Source organism: Elephas maximus, chromosome 4 (genome assembly GCF_024166365.1).
Source record: "Elephas maximus indicus isolate mEleMax1 chromosome 4, mEleMax1 primary haplotype, whole genome shotgun sequence".
Lineage (NCBI taxonomy): Eukaryota > Metazoa > Chordata > Mammalia > Proboscidea > Elephantidae > Elephas > Elephas maximus.
In genome coordinates, this window is record NC_064822.1 from 168783640 (window position 1) to 168804855 (window position 21216).

The following is a 21216-nucleotide window of genomic DNA, read 5'->3' on the forward strand; positions in this document are numbered from 1 at the left end:
TTAGAGAGACTAAGGAGGACAGTAAATAAATGTTTATTCCTTTATCTGGCCCAAAGGGGGTGAAAGTGTATGCCAGAATGAATAGAAAAACAAAAAATCAAACCCACTGCCATTGAGTCGATTCTGACTCATAGCAGCCCTATATGACAGAGTAGAACCGCCTCATAGAGTTCCCAAGGAGCGCCTGGGTGTACTTGAACTGCTGACCTTTTGGTTAGCAGCCATAGCTCTTAACCACTATGCTACCAGGGATCCCAGAGTGAATAGAAGAAGTTAAAAGTTTATGGTTAAGAAAGGGGAAAGAGGTGCAAGAGGCATTTGATGATTTTTGCCCATAATCCTGAATTTCTAATAGATGTAGGGTCCGGGATGACGGAAGGAAGACTGATGGATTCACTGAGCCTGGACTGTGCTAGGTCCAGAATTATTCCTGGAGATTTCTAAAGTTGCAAATTGGTTCTATGTGAAAGTTACTGTTTTTGTAGCATGTGCCTCTCTGAAGACCAGATAAGATGTGATTGAAACCCCTGAACCTTCAGAAGATACAATAGAAAGAAAGCTGAAGTCTATCTGCCCATCCAACAATGTTCCTTTTATTTGTTGAGTAGTATTTAATTTAGGACTAGAACCTAGGCCTTTGAGAAGACAAGGAAATTGTGCAGTTTCTCCTCAGCCATTATTAGTTTTTATAGAGGAATTTACCTTCACTGAAAGAAAAAGCCAGGAAAGAGTATTTACCTATAATTACAGAAAGTCATTCACCCCAAGTCCCCACTGGGTGCAACAATGCTCGAACACAAAACTACATACACAGAAAAAGAGAGACAGAAGAAGAAGAGAAAGACAGAGAGAGAAAGGAAAAAGAAAATACTTCTCCCAAGTAAACATCTACCTAAAACTGGGTTCTTGTAGTTAATTGCAGATTCTTAGTCACCACAAAGACATTTAGAATGAAAATCAGTTGGATGTACCTTTAGTATTTTTTATGTCTATCAAATCTGCCCTTTTTCAAAAGAATTAGTTTTTTGACCAATGGTTCTTAAAACCATAACCGTATTAGTTAATAAAATAGAGATGGGAATTCTCCAAAATGTTTTCTGGCTTCTGTTACTCATCTAGCAATACCTCATTGAAGGTATAACTGAGTGCCTAGCATGGGCAAGACCTTTCTAAGCTGCTCTGTAGAAGTACCTGACATGGACCCCTGGACCCATTGTTTCAGTCTGTCATCATTTGCTGCTGTTTTTAATGTCCATTTCCCTCTTCTTGAGGTTAAAACTTAAGTTTACGTCTTTAAATCATGTCTTTTGGTTGCTGAATAGAAATGAGGTAGTACTAAAGGCATTAAGGTATCCCATTAAAGAAGGACCCAGATTATGTGGGTACCAGGGAAACAGTCTCAGCTTTCAGTCGGACTCCTGAGGATGGGGAAGCTGATTTTGGCTTTGCAGGAGCTACTCCTTTTTAAAAAGTAGATTTGTTTTACTTAGGGCAATAAATATTACTGCTTTTCAAAGGAAGCAGTAACCGGGCTTTAAGCGTTGAGGTTGGGCATCCAGTTCCAGTTGTCGTCAAGTCAGTTCCAACTCATGGCGACCCCCTATGTGTCAGAGTAGAACTGTACTCTGTAGGGTGTTCAGTGGCTAGTTTTTCAGAAGTGAATTGTCAGACTTTTCTTTCGAGCTGCCTCTGGGTGGACTCAAACCTTTTGATCAGGAGCTGAATGCATTAATCATTTATATCATCCAGGAACAAGGTGAGTATATGGACTGAGAAATTCTAAAGTGGATATTCTAAACCTCATAAAAGGGGGTTCTGCTTCATTTAAAATTATTCATCTTTTCATTGCTACCCAAGGCTTCCACTTTAACCTCAGGGTACCAACTCTGTCCTTGGGTTAAAAGTCAGCACCGTGTTATTTAATTGAAAAAGGCCTTACTCCCTACTTACAGGCAAGTAAAGAGAGTAGATCTCATCCTCCCCCTTGGATGCTCATGGGCTTCAGAAACTGCAACCTTTATTACCTAAGAAAACATTGATTCCCCTTGAGGGAGGTGTGGTGTGGCCTTAAGATGGAGGAGGAAAAAGGGTTTTGCTCTTTGAGAGCCCATTTCTTTCCCTCCTTCTCCACCCTTACATCCTAACAATACACACATTTGGAGCTGTATGAGGTTTTGTTTGTTTTCAAGAGATGTTTGAAAGAAGATCAAATGCTTGTGAAAGGCACTGAATCGGCAGCCCTAGAAACTGAAGTGTCCCGGAAGCTGCGTGAGCCCGGAAATATCCCACGTTTCTATTTATTTTGGCAGTTTTACTTAAAACTAGCAAGAGCTGGAGTTCATGCTACAATTAAATTTTCCCCAGGCACCATGAAATGAAAACACATACTACATTTGATTTTAATTGGTTGAGAAAAATAGTGGTTTTCCGAGAGTTCATTCTAGTTAACGAAATAAAAGTTAACGATTCTTCATGTGGGAGAACTGAGCTATCATTTACGTTGGAGTTCATCATAGAACCAGGGAGTCTCTGGATTGGAAGGGGTTTTAGGTCATCTAGTGTTCTTCTTCTCCTACCATATGCTTAAATCCATATTACTACATCACCGCAGTGTTGGCAAGCTGGGGCTTGAAGTTTTTGGTGATAGGAAACTCATTTCTACTTGAGGAGGTCTATTTCTTTTTCAGATGGCTCTCTTTTTGGAACTAGGTAAAATAATATTAGCTAATACTTTAATAGTACTTACTATGTGCCAGGTACCATTGTAAGCACTAAAATATGTATTTGCTTACACACACATACACATGCGTACATTTATATGTATATTATCTCAAGTCCTCATAACAACTCTATCAATTTTTACCCCCACTCAACAGATGAGGAAACTGAGGCGCAGGAATGTTACATGACTTTCCCAAGGCCACACAGCTGGTAAGTGACAGAGACAGAATTTGAGCCCAGGCAGTCTGATTCTGTACTCTTAATGACTATGTTTTATTGACTCTTGAATCTTTATAACTGTCCTTGATAACTAGTATGGAGGCTTGCACATTGTAGGTGCTCAATAAAAACTGTTTTGCAACAATTTTATTTAAGGATCATGATTCCTTACATATTTGCAATAGTTTCACACTCAATCATAAATTTGGCCTAAGCATTGAAATGGAAACAGTGGAATTTTAAATAATGATTATTATTTTGCTTACTTCAAGAAGGAATTGAGAGGACTAATAGGTACATTAATAGGGTTGCTATGCGTCAAAATCGACTCAACGGCACTGGGTGACTGGGTAATAGGTACATAACATTTAAAGTACTCAGCCAGTTGCCACCTGTGGGAGTAGTTGTTCAAACAATTTCAGTTTAGGCTAGAAAAGGAAATCCCAAACCTGCAAAATTTGTGTTAAACTCAGCTTCTCCGCCTTTCTTTTTTAACTTTCCACTTGCCTCACTATCCTTTGTGGGGTGAGAGGAATCATTTCATCTCAGAAATACAATTTATTTTCAGGGTCTGTTTTTCTGCCTTTTTCATTTGTTTGTCTATCCATCCATCCAGCACTATGTGCCATATATCATCAGGTGCTTAGGTATTGATACCAGAAAGGAGGAGATGGAAAAACAGTAATAAATACTTCCTGCTTTCTAGTTCATATTATTAAGAAATCATATATAGGCCTCCAAGGTGCTTGCTTTAATCCATTCCGAAAGAAGTGTGCTTTAATGCATAATCTGGGAGTTAAGCATTTTTTAAGTGGAAAGTTCTGGTGCTTTTTAATTTTTTTTCATTAAAAGCCTTGTAGTTCTTCTTGGAATTAAGTTTCTCGTAGGGTATAATTATAGGCTGGGGAAGACTGGATGTTTTCTGACGACAGCTAAAGCAAATCAAGAATTATAGTTTACCCAAAGCCTTGAGTTATAATTGACATTTACTCAGTCATCAACGAAAGAGGGAAGGGATAACTCTGCAAGGGACATTTCCATGGTCCTGAACTCTTAATTCTTCTGCTGAACTGTGGTCCCTTGAAGAGGCATCTGTGTTTGCAGGCTACTCTCAAGTGATGGTCACAGTAGGTATTGGCCTGAGCCTGAGGCTGGTCTCAAAGCAGGGATGTCTTAGCAGGAGAACTCAATGGCTCCTGGCTCCTGTCTCCTGAGTTCTAAGACTCACTGTCTCCAGGTGGCTGGCCACGTGGGCTCAGGCAACAGCCTTGCTTTCATTAATCCTGATAAACCAGGATCCACTTTGCAAATCTATGTGGCAGTGGCTTGGTTCCCAACTGTGGTTTTGATATGCTTCTAATTGGGCCTTTTCCTACTGGGTTGAGCCTTGGGCATCTGCATTGTATTCCAGGAATCTTGAATTTTCAGTGAACTATGGAGGAAGGAAGGATGATGCTAAAGTAGAAGGCAGGGCAGGGGCATGAAGGAACAGGCAGAAAGAAGGCCCCTTTATACCATGACATCTTCAAAGTAGGCTACGTGAATGAAATGCTTCACTGGTCAGTGTAGTCATCGTCACATGTCAGCATTTGCTTGGCTGAGCACTTCTTTCCTGCACCTTCTCTCAGTCTCATAGGTGACAATTTGGATGTTCTTGAATACTTTTTGATTCATTATCTAGGAAGATACTAACCCCACTGATTAAGTAAAGGAGTTGAATGAGATGATCTCTAAGACCTAAATTCTGTGATTCTACTTAGCTTTTCTTTACTCTCAGGAAAATCCAGCACCCTTGTTCACATTCACCCTCTTCCTTTTGGGGGAAGAATATTAAACTAGTGGGGGACTTCACGGGGCCATTTCTGCCCTATTTTTTAACTTTGGAAATCTTTTTTAGTCCATGTCGATTATGTGCTGTTCTTTGCTGACCATAAGGAGAGCAGCTTAGGACCCAAGCAAATTATTTCTCATTTCTAGGTTTCACTGTTATCTTTAAAATAAGGGATTAAACCAAATGATTTCTGAGTCCTCCTCAAGCTCTAACATAACATAACCAATTGCTATTGAGTTGATTCCAACTCATAATGAATCCATGTATATTAGAGTAGCACCGTGCTCCATAGGGTTGTCAATGGCTGAATTTTTGGAAGTAGATTGTCAGGCCTTTCTTCCAAGGTACCTCTGGATGGACTCAAACCTCCAGCCTTTTGATTTGCAGCTGAGTGCATTAACTGTTTATACCATCCAGGGACTCCTGTAACATAACATGGTCCTAATGTTTTTATGCTTTTTAGAAGCAAGGATGGCGAGACTATGTCTCACATGCTTTGGACGTGTTATCAGGAGGGATCAGTCCCTGGAGAAGGACATCATGCTTGGTAAAGTGGAGGGTCAGTGAAAAAGATGATCCTCAAAGAGATGAATGACACAGTGGCTGCAACAATGGGCTCAAGCATAGCAACGATTGTGAGGATGGCAGAGGACCAGGCAATGTTTTGTTATGTTGTACATGGGGTTGCCATGAGTTGGAACCGACTCGACAGTACCTAACCACAACAAGGTTTTTATGGAGCAGAAGCTCACAGGCTTTGAGATCTAGACATCTAGAGGTGTGTGTGTGTGTGTGTGTGTGTGTGTACACGTGCGCACTCATGAGAGAAAGAGAGATTTCTAGGAGGTAGAATCAGAAGGCAGCAGTCAGACATCAGAATTCCAAAGTGCAAAAAAAAAAACAACAAAGGTCAGTGACTGTCTCTCACAGGTTACCTCACAGGCCTCAAAGGCCACTAAGCAAATACTGGATGTCCTTTGGCCCCAAATCTGGACTTGACTAAGAAATGCAGCCTCCAGTTGCACTGCAGGAAAGGAAATCTGGGAACTTCTATGACACAATTCAGTCTTGCAGAGAATTTTAGGCTAATATTTAACTCTGGACTTATATTGACATGGGCAATTCTTCTATAATAGATTCATATAAAATTTTTAAGAAATGCATATCAATGCCTTGATTTTTTATCTTACATTTTTTTTTACTCTTATTAAAAAATTTTTTTTGAGGAGTGGTGTTGTGTCATGTTTCCTTCTTTTATTTCTTTTTTCATTCTTGGCACTGTGGTTTCTTTGGACTTTCTTGGGTATTACATTTTTCTTTTCCATTTTCTCCACTGTTTATAGCTACATTCTACAGCATGTTTACTCCTCTTCCTTCCATCATGTGTTATCTCGCTCCACCAGGCCATGTGTCTTCATTTCCTCTATGGCGTTTCCTGCTTTCTTTTCTGCTGTCTGTTTCTCTCTCATTGCCCTTGCCTCTGTCTGCGTACTACTTCTTGCGTCCATTTTCCTCTTTGGCCTCTGTGTTCAGAGTTTCTACTTCCAGCCTTCCTTCTCTGCTCTTTGTTCTGTCCTCTGATCTGCTGACATGCTTCTGCCCCCTCATTCTGCCTCCCTCCTGGGTGTTTCATTGGCCTACCTTTCCTTCTCCTCTGAGACTTCATTGCTTTCTTGTTGGTAGATGGGGGCCGATGCTGTAAACATTACAAAAATAATTGTATTGAGAACAGGCAGTTCCTGCAGTGTCCCTGAAGACAGAACCTCTGAGTTTGGGCTCCATATGGTGTGAGGGATGGAGCATCAGCGCGGGAGATGTGTCTGTACCTCAGTCCCAGGACCCAACATTGCCGATCTTTGGGACTCATCTCTGACACCCGCCCACATCAAGAGGAACTAGGTCAATTTGGAAGAGAAAGAATTAACCTGCCTTCACCCCCTCAAGCAGTTTCCTGACACATTCACCTAAAAGTTACTTCTGAGGTATGTGCTCCCTGACTCCCCCACTGGCTACTTTGTTCTTTCTGGTTCCCAGGGTGGCTGTCCAGGAACGCACCTCTGGGAAACCCACAGCCCTCCTTCAGCCTTGGCTGCAGTTTAGGACCAGGAAGCAGCCAAGGTGTCATTGTGAACTTGGTCTCTCATCTCATGCTTCCTGCGCAATGTTAGTTTTGGCTCCAAAGGTGAAAACCACACGCTGGCATTTTTAAGAATCTCTGAGGAGAACTAAATGAGAGCTGTTTATTTCTCTACTCATCCTGGTTTTACTTTTTCCTCCTTCACCTTTTTTTTTAGTTCTCATTCTAATCATGAATGAACTAAAATTTTAGTTAATTGCTCGTATTCATTTGGTCATTCATTCATTCACTCATTCAACAAAAATTCGTCAAGTGGCTAATGTGCATGAACAGTACCTCTAAGCTTTGTTCAAAGTCTAGCTTTAGGAAAAGACACCTGCCGATTTTGATCCTTAGAATTTTCTAGGTGCTCTTAGAGCCGAACAGAAATTTCTATTTTTAACATCTAAAAAAAGTTATATTTGCCACTGAATGTGAATTTCAAATAGCTCCCATTTTAGAGTGTTTTTTCACTTTGCACCATCACAAAATCCCAGAGTTCAAAAGGTTACACGTCTTGTTATTAATAACAGTAATAATGACAGACGTTAACACTTATTCAACACAACTTGGTGCAGGCACATGAAAAGCATCACATGTGCATTGACTGACTTCATTTCTACAACGATCTGGTGTGGTAGACATCCTGATTATCTCCGTCTTCCTGAGGGAACTGAGGCTTGGATCGGTTGGGTTATTTGCCCAAGGGCTTGCAGCCGGTGAGTGGTGACTTCAGTCTTGTCTGCTGCCAGTGGTTTAATCACTGCTCTCTACCCCGTCTTCGGGATCATCCAGAGCAGTGGGGAGAGAACTTGCAATGCCAAAGGATCAAAGGGATGAACATCTAAGATGGGAATGGAGCTTTCTTGACCTGTAAACTAGGTGACTACCAGTTGCTGTCGAGTTGACTCCAACATATGGTGGCCCTGTGTGTGTCAGGGTAGAATTGTGCTCCATAGGGTTTTCAATGGCTGATTTTTTGAAAGTAGATCACCAGTCCTTTCTTCCGAGGCACCTGTGGGTGGACTCAAGCCACCAACCTTTTGGTTAGAAGCCAAGCATGGGAACCATTCCCACCACCCAGGAACTCTAAACTAGGAGACTACGGCACATAATTTCTGCTTGGCCCATCCCCACTCAAGGAGATCACTCAAGGATGGCTGGATCCCACCCAGGCTGGCTTACCTTCTGAGCCTTGGGCATGTCAGTGTGGCGCTGGGCACGGACGGAGCGAGCTGACTTGGAGGGCTTGAGGGGTGCGCAGTACATCTCCAGCCTCCTCAGATCGCAGCTCCGGAAGCAGCACTCATCCACGATGCCTGTCTGAGGTGCCCGCCGACTGCTGGAGCCGTACCCTGTGGGCTTGTCTGTACAAATCAAATGCAGAGTGGCCTGGCTTAAGAGGGGAGTCTGATATCCTCACAGTCTTCCCCCCAGCAGCTCCTGACATCTTTCCTCTCCCCACATCTCCTCAACCTACACATTCTCCAATGTCTCGACCTCTTCTTGATGCTTCCCCAACAATCTCAAACCACACAGATCCTTCTGGAATCCATTATGTCTCCTGGAGTTTGCATCACACTCATAAACACTAACTCATTCACCACGTACTGCATTTGTGCTAATTTCACCAATTCCTTAGCAGCTTGTAGCCAAGAAGCTTGTCTATGCCCAATCCTAGCAATTCCCTATCTGTTGAATTAGTAGGCAGGTGGCCAGGAATATTAATTAAAAGAAGATCATGTGCTAAGACCTCTTAATCTTTTTAGCATTGTTGGTGTTGTTTTAGTTGCCTTCAAATCTATCTTGATTCGTGCTGACCTCATGTATGCAGAGTAGAACTGCTCCATAGAGTTTTCAAGGCTGTGACCTTTCGGAAGCAGATTGTCAGGCCTGTCTTCTGAGCTGCCTCTGGGTGGGTTCGAACTGTCAACCTTTCAGCTGGAAGTCAAGTGCTTAACCATTTGCGCCACCCAGGGACTACTCTTTTTAGCATTAAGTTCCCTTAATCTTTTTATATGCAGGACAGCTCAAATGTTCACTTTTTTGCTTAACTGCTTCTACTGTAAAATCAGATTGAGCATCAGAGAGGTTTCAAACCTGAAAAGGACTCCTGATTTGATTAAGCAAATGTGGAAACTGAGATTCAGAGTCGGGCATGACTTGCTCAAGGTCATTCATACACTAAGTGGTGAAGCCAGAATTCAAACTCACATTAACTTGCTGCAAAGCCCAAGTACCTCATAGAGCCCAGGAGACCTGTTGTTTGCCTCTTTAAAACACTTAAGCTTTCTGAGTTTCACTTTACCAATTCGTGTCATGGGTCAATCACATTTTCCTTGCAAGAACTGTTTGAGGATTCAGTGAAATTATGAATGAAAAGTGCTTAGCACAGCCCCTGACACATCTAAACCAACCAAACCCATTGCCGCTGAGTTGATTCCGACTCATACCAACCTTATAGACACAGTAGAACTGCCCCATGGAGTTTCCAAGGAGCGCCTGGTGGATTCAAACTGCCAACCCTTTGGTTAGCAGCTGTAGCACTTAACCACCACGCCACAAGGGTTTCCTTCCTGACACATAGGAGATCCTAAATAAATGTTGGTTTCCACCCTCTGAGCACCCCTTTCCAGGGTCTACTATGGCCTTTGAAGGAATGGTGGTGTCACAATCAATTGCCTCCAGTAGCCTTGGAACTTAGAGCTGATGACAATACCAATGTGGTAATGCTCTTTCTCCCACATCCTCAGAGAGGTCAGAATAATCGATTTTATTTTCTTATGGAATAATTCCTAGACTGAAACAGAATGAACTCAATTTCCATCTTTCATGTGATTCTGATAGCTTGGAGGGAACACCATGAATCAAATTTCTTTTGATATTTGCAAGTCAGTTAGACCTCTCCATTTGGTAAGTAGGTTTGGGTTTGGTTTGATTTTGTTTTGTTTTGCACACACTTTTCCTGGATCTGGAATTAAAAGAGAGGACAAAACAAGCTTATATGGAACTAAAAATATACCTGAGTTAGTCATAAACTTTTTGTCATAACTTTTTACTAAACCAAAACTTTTATAAAAACCAACATTGAGAACAGACAAAAGTCAAGTTGATCTGGCTGAGGCAAGGGCAGGAGGTCTGTATCTCTGCCTTCTCTCATCTTCCTCACCTCCCTGAGGGGTCTTGGGCTGGGTGGGTCTTCTCTAATGATGCCCAGGCCTCATGGGAGAACTTTTGTGAACTACTGAGACAGAAGAATGCAATAAATCTGATGTATTTTCCACCTCAATTCCTAACACAGAAGAATCTATTATATTTTAAATAAAAAGTCTTTCACATCACGATGACACCACAGTTCAGGATGGGACTTTGAAAGTCAAAATACCCATCTACATTTTGAACTCCTTAGTTGGGGGAGTTCAGACCTATGGTAATGGCCTGCTACCAAACTAGCTTGGCCGTCAGTCACTGAGACCAGCTTCCTGTGGCTGCCTTGCTGCTCAAAGCATCAGTCGTTCATGGCATTCTCTAAGAACCCAAATGCTTTCCTGATGCTTGGCACAGCAGCCTGCTGGATGCTTCCTCTGTAAGGCAGGCTTACTGTCATTCTTAGGGCAGCTGGAGGTAGTAACTCAGTGAGGATTCATTTGTGGTCTCTCTGGGCTTAGAGCAAACCCTATGGTCTCCTCCTAGTTGTGGGGGTGGGGAGGAACCAGACAGCTGGCCCCAGTTGGAGCCTCAGCAGTGCTTTCTCTTGCAGTTGGAGGATCAACTTAGTACAGAAGAGGTCTCTCGGCTTCTGTTCACCAGCTGGACCCTGGCAAGCCAAGACAAGGCTGGTCCCCTGAGTTCTATAAAGAATTTTTTTTGTTTGTTTGTTTTTATAATCTTTCCATGGGACTGTGAATTAGAAGAAAAACACAAATGGCTTACATGGTTTCTTTGTAATCCACAAAGGACCTCTACATACTTCCTACTAAGTGGCTATTTCAAGAGGCCAAAGGGGTCAGCTAGTAAAGAACAGTTGATATGCTTTGGTTTTTCTCTTAGGGTAGGGATGGAGGAGCCGGCTACTTGGCCTAGAACGTGGTAACTGTCCCCATAGTCAAACATAGGTGATGATTGCTCTTTGTTGAGGCTATAAATTTCTTAACGGGACATGATTGGGATTTGCTTGTTGGTTATGTGATAGCAGTTTGGTAGTTGGGTGTGGGATGATGGGAATGGTTCCAGAAAGTTTCAAACTTGGCTAACTTAGAAACAACTGATTTCAAAATGCTTGCTTATGGCTTGTAGGTGGAGAGAGATGGGCTTTGGGATTCCAGGACCCATTTCAAGCATCTTGCACTCAATCCTGCTTTTTGTATACCCTACAGGTGCTATAGGGTTGCTATGAGTTGGAATTGGCTCGACGACACTGGGTTTTTTTTTTTTTTTTTTTTTGGTACAGGTGCTGGAGCTCCTTGCCTGCTACTGGAGGAAGTACCACCTTCACCTTGGGATGGCAGAGAACATTTCTGTGTGTTGCTATAATTCTCTTCTTATGACTATCAACAGTTATGAAACTCACCAGAGTTTTTCCTCTTGTGAGATGGAGAGTAATCACCAGTACAACAAAAAATAATAGCACACATCAGGAATGTGGTTTGTTACCCCTTGTAGGTGAGCTCAGAGTTTGACATGGCTCAGACTATAAAGATAGTTCTGCCTTTCAGTCCACAGACTGATGAGTTTAGGAATGGAGAATTAGGACTTTTCTGTAATGTTCCATAAAGGAGGTTCATCTGAAGTCCACATCTGTTTTTTAAATGCAGTTGAAATAGCGACATACAGACTTGGATTTTGCTTTGGCTGTAACTATCTCTAGCTGCCACAGTCCTAGAGAGATGTTTTTCTTTGTCTATTCATAATGTCTACAATTGACTCATTGTACTTCATTGGGAATATCTGAATATAACAAGTTTTACCTATTGACTTTTGAAGTTTAATTCATCTTTTGAAGTGTCCTATAGACTTGAATTCTGGTCCTACATCAAGACATTAAAAAAAAAAAAAAAAGCTGTTTTTCACCAATTGAGAGGCCACAGTTGAGGGTCAAAGGCTTGTCCTTTATCTTCAAATGCTTTCTATTGCTTCTTTTTCCAGAACTGAAATAGAGATATTTACTGTTATGGGCTAAAGCTGGAGACTTGATATGATGTGGTTTGCTACAAAGGCAATAAAACAATTAGCTCCTGTATCAGTTTTAAGAAAAATAGATATTTCTAATGACCTCTGAATGGAAACAGTTGTCAGTATGATTAATTCTTAAATGAGCTGTAACCAATTGTTCCATATTTGCCTTTAAAAACTCCTTATCAGGCACTATGTGATTCTGTCCCAGTGGACAGAATCATAACCAGTAGGTGAATAGAATACAAATATTGGCTTGATAAAAGAAAAAAGTTTTTAACAATTTGAACTCAAAAGGGTTAAAAATGGGATGGGCTTTCTTGAAAGGTAATGGATTCCCCATTACTGAAAACAGGTAAAGGCTACATGAACACCTCTCAGAGGACCTAGGAGCAGATTCCTGTATTGAATAGTAGATGACTGGTAAGGTCCTTACTAATCCTAAGATTCTATAACACATAAAGATATGGAGGCAAAAGCTCATCTGGGCCAAATATTCAGTATGATTGGAAATATGCAGCATTGTCTTTCAGAAAGAAGTTCAAATATTTTCTAGCTTATCAGTTGCCATCAAGTTGATTCTAACTCATGGAGACCCCCTGTGTATGAGAGCAGAACTATACTCCATAAGGTTGTCGGTGACTGATTTTTTGGAAGTAGATAGACAGACCTTTCTTCCGAGTTGCTTCTGGGTAGACCTGAACCAAAAACCTTTTGGTTAGTAGCTGAGCATTACCCATTTGCACCACCCAGGGGCTCCATAGCTTAGAAGGTGAAGATTTGTTTTCTCTTTATCAGAGTTCCCTATGATGCTCCAAACATTTTTTGTTGTCGTTGTCCTTCCTTGATGCAACAACAAAAGGTAAGTGACTGAGATAGACCTTCCGACAACAGGTACAGTCTAAGAGTTCTGCCATATTGGTATTATGATGCATCTATATACTCACTCAACCATTAGAGTGAACAGACATGTATTTTACAGAATTTTTCTTGCTGACAAAATCATAACACTGAAAAAAACAAATATTTTGTCAATAGTTTTTCTCCAGAGTTTTCATAGCATGAAGGCTAAAGATTGCTTAGCAGATAAGTTTGCTACCACCTAACTTAGACCTTGACTCCCCTACCAGTTGACATAATGTTTAGTCACAATGAACTGCTGTTTCTTGAAATTGGCCAACAGACAGAATTCCAATGGTTAAACAGCTGGCTTCTATAAGAACAGCACTTCCCCTTAAATAATGCACGGTCAGTGGAGTAATTCAATAATCTTCAGGGCAAACTTGCTAGTTACAAGCGTTTTGGGCAGAATTGTGGCATCATCAAAACCACACCAGTTAGCTGAGTCTCACATTTTATCATGGATGCAAGCAACTCACTTCCTTCCATCTCTGAAGAGGACTGTGTGATGCTGAGATTTAAGTGGGGTCATCAATTCTATAGCAAAGAGCTATGGTTGTTCATTACTGATAAAACAGTACCACCTCCACTATCAAAAAAAAAAAGAAAGAAAAAAACCAAACCCTTTGCCATTGAGGCGATTCCAATTCACAGCCACCCTATAGAACAGAGTAGAACTGCCCCATAAAATTTCCAAGGAGCACCTGGTGGATTCGAACTGCTGACCTTTCGGTTAGCAACCACAGCACTTAACCACTACGCCACCAAGGTTTCCCCCAGTGTTACATAAACTTGTATTTCTTTTAGGTTTCTGGAAATGCAGTTGGGACCTGTACTGGGCTATGGTTTCTTCTGATGGTTCTCTTGCCTACTGAGAGAGCTTTACTTTATCTATTTTATTTCTATCATTGCAAAGAGGAAAAGTTAATTTGAAGAATAAGTATTTAAATAGCAAAATAACTAACACTTTTTTTTTTTCCAAATAGGGACATAGCCAGTCTAAAGACAAACACGTGTTACTCTTTGCGTTCTCAACATAAAATTTTTCTCTAGAAATTGCTAGCAGGAGGAAGTTCTAAAATGGATAATTTTTTGAAAGCAGGAAAAAAGAAAGACAATTCAGATGGGATTTTGGGGGCTATTTCTAGACAATTCTCAATTATGGTTCTGATCGATAATATGCATGGGATTAGATAATAAGAAACTAATTTGCATTTAACTTTTGATTAACTGATTATACAATTAAATATTACAGTTAAAATCTATAGATGCCAGGAAATTATATTTCTTATACCAACTATCTATCCAAAACCTCTAGAAATGTTGACAATTTAGAATAACTTGGAATGATTAGTTTCTTAGGGCAACATTGCTCTGTGGACCACCTTACTGAACAAAAATTTATTCAGTTAAAATATTTTTCTGTGGGATGTTTTTGCTAGGTGCCGTCAAGTCAGTTTTGACTCTTAGCGACCCTATGTACAACAGAACAAAACACTGCCTGGTCCTGTGCCATCCTCACAATCGTTGCTGTGTTTGAGCCCATTGTTGTAGCCACTGTGTCGGTCCATCTTGTTGAGGGTCTTCCTCTTTTTAGCTGACCCTCCCTTTACCAAGCATGATGTCCTTCTCCAGAGACTGGTCCCTCCTGATAACATGATCGAACTATGTAAGACGAAGTCTCACTGTCCTTGCTTCTAAGGAGCATTCTGGCTGTACTTCTTCCAAGGCAGATTTGTTTGTTCTTCTGGCAGTCCATGGTATATTCAATATTCTGTGGAATACTAGTAGGAAACTTGGATAAAATGTGAGTAATCTTAAAATTGTCTCCATTTTAGCATATTAATTGCTATTTTCATTTGTGGAAAAGGGAGAATCATTTCCCAATATTTCCTCCAAATTTGATGGCTTTATGTGAAAAACTGAACACTTTTTGTGAATTTCTAGTATAAAGAAAACCATAATAAGCCTATTATGCAGACCTAAAATACATTGAATGGATGATATTTCTTGAGTTCACAGGATTTTCATTTAATTTAAAGCTTCTTGGTGAGTCAATGTTTTGCCTTAAAATTTTTTTTTTTAAATAAAAATCACACTTGAATTAAAATAATTATTGGGGTATATACAGTCATCTACTTAGTAAAGATATGGAAGGGAGGTTTTACTACAGTAAACTGGCCACACCATCACGCATTTGGAACAACGTGTGTAACCAAACATATTAGGGGGATTAAGTGAATTATCATCAATATCAAACCTGATGTCGAACCATTTTGAAATTAGTATCATTAAAAAAAAAAAGTTTTTCTGAAATATATCTATATTGCCTGCCTTTATGTATTGATAGAGAATCCCCTGTATTTCTGCTTTTCTGGGGAAGGATCTTTCCAAGTAGAATCGACCTTTGGCATTTTTAAAAGTGAACATTGAAAAAACGTTCTCTTTTCTATGAACTGCATGTCATAAACTTTTCTTGAAAGCCTATCAAATTTAGGCATTGATTTCACTTTTGGCCTGTGTTAATTTTTAATTGCCAGTGTTTGCTGGTCCCATTACCTCTCCATTGGATGATCATTTTTTTCTAGGAATCATGGCCCTGTTTGATCTGTCACCACCCCCACTACTCAGCAACTTTTTCTCAGCTATTAATCCCTATAACCCAAAAGACCAAAGTCTTCCCGTTACCCAATCAAGTCAATGTTTGTGTCTCTCTGGGTCTAATGGGAATGAATCCCAGCTCTATGGTGCTGCTTCTTTCTCTAGACCCTCCATTCTTTCAAAAGCCTCAACTCAAGGGCAGGCGTTTCAGCCCACCTCTGTTTCCAAGGCCAGGGAGCTAAACACAAGGCCTGGGTGGCAGGCACAACTGGAGATCCAGAGCAGACACATTGCTGTTTTAGGACTCCGGAGAAATGGGCAGACAGAGAGGGAAGCAAAGTGATGCATTACTTCGGTCTGATACAGTGCTCTAGATGGGGAGCATCTTGCCAGGACAGCACAATTTACTAGTTTAGGTGTGATTCCAGGGCTTGGAAGAGATGGATGCAGCCAACAAAATTATACTTTGGCAAGAGAAATGCTTTGCTGGACAGAAATGTCATCCTAAGGGAAGGGTTTGCTTTATCAATGTCTAAGGTAAAAGATACACAAATGCCAAGAGGTCATTTTCATGTCTAAAATTATTTCAGTGCAGCCTGCTATATAAGTTAGCTACCATTTCTAGTTACGGAGTTTCTATTATTTAGAATATATTGTAGGATGTGAGTATGATCTGCCTGTGACATCTGTCATCTCAACGAAGGAGGCAGTGTGTGGAGTGGCTAAAAGCACAGGTTTTGGAGTCAGGTAGACCTGGATTCTGCCATTTATTCACCGTGCACACTGGACAAGGACCAAACCTTCTAAGCCTCAGATCCTCATGTATAAAATGGGGGTAATCAGAATACTTCCCAGGCCTGTTGTGAAGATTAAGTGAGAATGTAGGTAAAGTGTTTTGCACAGTGACTGGTACAGGGTAAACTCTAAATGAATATTAACTATTATAATTATTGGAACCCTGGTGGCTCAGGCTGCTAACCAAAAGGTCAGCAGTTCTAATCTACCAGCTGCTCCTTGGAAACCCTATGGGGCAGTTCTAATCTGTCCCTATAGGGTTGCTGTGAGTCAGAATCGACTTGATGGCAATCAGTTTGGTTTGTTTTAGGTTATTCTAATTACCGGAGTTCTGGGGTAGTGCAAACAGTTAACGTGCTCAGCTGCCAACCAAATGGTTGAAGGTTTGAGTCTACCCAAAGGTGCCTCAGAAGAAAGGCCTGATCTACTTCCAAAAAATCAGCCACTGAAAACACTATGGAGCACAGTTCTACTCTGACACACATGGGGTCTCCATAAATAGCACTGGACAGCAACTGGTTGAGTTTATTATAATTATTATTACTGTGGAGCTGAGTTGGCTGATCTCGCTAGCTGGGCAGGTGTCCTCTTCCTTCTTTACTTTTCCAAAGTTGGGTTGAAGAAGATGACTTTTCTAAATGGAGGGCTATACTCCATTAAAATAAATATATAACTGTTCCCCTGAAAGAAAATAAAACTTTATGTTCTACTGAGTGTCACAAGTAGTTTTAAGCCAGGATGGACACTCTATGAGAATGGATACTCTAATCAAGTAAAGCAAGTCAAAGTTATATGGGGTTATCTTCACCCATTATTACCTTCGATTTCTCCCAAATAATCCCCTGGCTAAAATCATTGATTTTTAAGTCTTAGCATCTATCTACTTATTTCAAAACAGTGCTGCAAGACATAGGGTAGGTGAGAGAGAAACACATACAATGGAATATTATTCAGCCATAAAGAGAAATGAAGTCCTGATACATGCTACGACATGGATGAACCTTGAAAACATTATGCCCAGTGAAATAAGTCAGTCACCAAAGGGCAAATATTGTATGATCTCACTTATAGAAGATATCTAGAATAGGCAATTGCATAGAGACAAAAGTTAGTGGTTACCAGGTGCTGGGGTAAAAGGGGGAACTTATTGCTTAGGAACGCTGAGCATCTGATAAGGGTGATAGAAAGATTTGGAAATGGATAATGATGGTTGAACAACATAATAGACATAATTAATGTCACTGAATTGTACACGTGAAGAATGTTGAAATAGTAAATGTTTTATTACATATGTTTACCACAATGAAAAAGAAAAAATGGAAATACATGGTCAGAGCAGGTTTCCAATCACTTTCACCCAGCATATGTATTTCTCATCTCTCTCTTTACTCCATGCCCCACTTCTATCTTTTCTTTCTTTCTATTGCCGTCCTTCCTCTCCTGCTATTGACAGCCATCGGTGCTCCTCTTACTCACTGATAAACTTTGGGGCATAAGCTCATGCCTTGCAGAGTTTATGGTAGGCTAGGAATTAGACTTGAGTTCCCTCCCTGGAAGGACTGCAAACTGTGGCTCCCTCTCCTGCTAACCATGTTTTGGGAATAAGCAGTCACCTATTTTTTTTTTTAGTATACGGTGTCACCAGGCCCACTTAATCACTACTCCATCTTGGACCCCCACCTGAATTAGATTAAAACAGATATCAAGAGAAAGAAAAAGAAGGGATGTTGAGGAATCATGTACGTGGACCTCAGTTATCTCATTTTGTTGGGAAAGACTGTGACGAAAATTGTAAGCTGAGTCTGGCTCCAACCTGGAGATTGTAGCCATGCCACCAGCATTATCTCTTACACTTACACACTGTTATTGTTAGTTTACTTTTTTAGATGTGAGAAGAGAGGCCTTGTAGGCAAAACATAAGGCATTCATGAATAGAAGAGGGTAATGTCCTTCTTTCTGGTGCCACAGAGAGATGAATCAGCCAAAGCGGTATTAAAACACTTTCTCTTTATTTTTGGTTTCACTCCAAAGTCTATCATTTCTCTTTTCTTTGCAATTTGGCACCTGCCCTGCTTTCTCAGGGGCCCTGCTCCCAATTGGTCTCCTCACTCGGGCCTCTGCTTTTTTGCTTGGGGTACATCTGGAGATTTTCCCAGGGGTGGGTGTGACAGGGTCAGGATGGTAGTTGAAGGGGTGACGGCTGCCAGGGAAGTCTGGCTTGTCTGAAGGGAGAGTGCTGGGAGGTGGAGGCCCTGTAAGGAAAGGCACCTGGACCTGCATCAGGGAGTGAACTGTTGGAAGGCAGCCTCTGCAGTAACAGACTGCCCTTGGCACTATCGCAGAGAAGGAAGCAGCCAGAGTCAGTGACATATTGAACACAGGGAGGGTGGGAGGAGGGAGAGGGGTAGGGCACTACATGATATTAATAACTGCATGGCGTGCACTTGAATGCCAGTGGGTTGTGTGTAATGTCCCTTTCATGCCGGTGTGTCGAAGCTGTTGTTTTTGGGTCGAAGGCTCCTGGGGAGTGTTTTCTACAGCACCTAGTACAGTGCCATACGCAGAGGGGGAAGAAAAAGAAGGCAATATGGTATATTGAAAACAACACTGGATGCCATCCCTGGCTCCTTTGTGTGAACTCACAAGTCTGCAGACTCTCTGAGATTCTGTTTTCTTGCGTAGACAACTAAAGTACTGAATCCTATCAAGTGCCCCTTCTAACAATATGAATCTAAAGATCATTTGGATGGTTATGCCACCCAGTGTTTAATCAATTATGCAGGTATAGTGCATCAGTGCTTCTCCTCAATAACAGGGAAATGTAACAGTGAGGAGAAGTTTGAGGGGGGAACCAGGAGTTTCCTCTTTTTAAGATTTCATTTTAGATAAAAACAAGATTTATAGGCCTGATCTAAGGAAACCAAGCATCAGTGTTGATCTTGATGGCAGAAAGTACCCAGTATGGAAGAGGGCTTGAGAGTTTGGGGGACTTGTGCGTTCACATAGAGGAGCCAGGGCTGGCTTCTAGTATTATTTTCAAGACACCAGGAGACAAGATCATGTATGGGAATTGCAGCAGTAGGATACAGGTGTGAATTAGAAGGAAGCTGAAAAAGAGGTCTTAAGAGTCTTTGGTGGAGCTGTTGAGACAGTAGGAAAGGATAAAAATACATTCTGAAAACCAGGCTCCTAAAGGCTTTAAGGAGGAGAGCTGGCCCTTACTTCTGGTGGCTATTGGACATGAGAGTTAGTGTCAGAAGAATCTTTCTGGAGATCTGCAGGCATGGCCTTTTATCACTACTCTTCACAGAGCTGTGTCTTTGAAAGATGAGTAAGTGTCTCTCTGTCCTGGGGCAGAGAGTGGGGGAAAACAGTTGCCATCGAGCCGATTCTGACTTAGGGCAGCCCTGCATGTGTCAGAGTAGACCTGTAGAAGGTTTTCAGTGGCTGGTTTTTCAGAAGTAGATTGCCAGGCCTTTCTTCTAAAGGTGCCTGTGGGTGGACTTGAGCCTCTAACCATTCGGTTAGCAGCCAACCGCATTAACCATCTACACCACCCAGGGACTCTTCTGTCCTAGAAGGGTTGTTCAGATCGTTGACTAGGATCCCTTACTTTTACTAGTGCTTGACGTATGCTAACATTTAGTTTTACCAATTTCCTTGGTGTCTGTCAATGGTATATAACTCCTCTGCAGGATATTCATTTCCTTTCAGTGGGACAAATGCATATTTTGTCTGGAAAATTCCAGCCACAACTACATATTATCTCATCTCTAAGAATCTGAATAGGCTCCCAGACAAGCCATCTTCTGTGTCATTGGTACCCAATGCCCTCCCGGAGGATAAAAACAGAAGATAACGATTACAAATGTAGTTTTCTAAATGCCACCCCCCCCCCCCTTTTTGGTAAAACAATTTAGTGTTAAAAGTATTAAAACTTTTAAAATCCGTACATGGAGTTCTCAAGCAAGTTGAAGTGTTATTGATCAAAGGTCCGAGCGAGTATGTAGAATGAGAATGAAGCTTAACGGTTCATTTAGAGTGAAATTGTAATATTTCAGGAACATTCAGGTCAAACCTGGACTCATCAGACCATCCTTTATTTCTTTTCTTTCCGTGGAATTTTGCTGCTGTAATTTTTCTCCCTTTCCTTTTAACATTTGATTGCTTAAGCATGACCAAGAGACTTTAAGTTCTTTCCTTGAATTATTATATTTTAGAATTTCGTATATCTTTGGACATGAGAGCAAACTCAGGGTTAAGAGAAAAGGTTTCTTAGTAATCTTCTGGCAATCGTTGAGCCTTTTAGCTTTTAGCCACCACACTTCTCTGACTCCTTACACTGAATATTATTTTCCTGAATTGAAGAAGTGAACTATGAATAAGGGGAAAGAGAGAGGTATGGTTACGTTGTAGCTTGTCTCTGAGCTAAATCATGTTCTCATCGTATTTCATTTGGGACTGATATTGTGCCTGCATCCCCACACTGACTCATTAAAAGCTTTTTAGCAAATTTCATTATCCATCAAGAAAAATCTCTGATTTTCTGACAAATTCAGCAACGAAAAATATTTTCAGTTTGCGATACTGGCTGGAGAAATTGAACTCTTTTTAATTTTTTCCTCACACACCCAAACACTGTGAAGGACCACATCACTCTGTCCTGGGACTCTACTCTGAGGCAGCGGCCTCTTGGCCTTCTAGGCCATCATTCACTTCTGTGAATTTCCTTCCTGAGGGCTAGAGTGGGGTGGTCCAGGAGTCATTTTTCAATGTATCATACAGCCTATCATGGTGTCCTGGTGGGGCAGTGGTTAAAGCGGTTGGCTGCTAAGGAGAGGCCAGCGGTTTGAACCCACCA

General features: G+C 41.2%; 1 protein-coding gene across 4 annotated transcripts in view; it reads right to left on the reverse strand.

The window, feature by feature from the left end:
• Positions 1-21216, reverse strand: part of IGF1 (insulin like growth factor 1) — an 82772-nt gene that overhangs the window by 12719 nt on the left and 48837 nt on the right. For 2 of the 4 annotated variants that reach the window (XM_049884202.1, XM_049884205.1), the window contains exons 3-4: positions 8073-8254; positions 6413-6467 (exon numbers count right to left, since the gene is read on the reverse strand). In XM_049884202.1, coding sequence (XP_049740159.1) covers positions 6413-6467; positions 8073-8254 — 237 coding nt within the window. Of the gene's footprint in view, positions 1-6412; positions 6468-6748; positions 7903-8072; positions 8255-21216 lie in introns of those variants that run through there. The other 2 variants (XM_049884204.1, XM_049884203.1) reach the window with 2 other exon arrangements.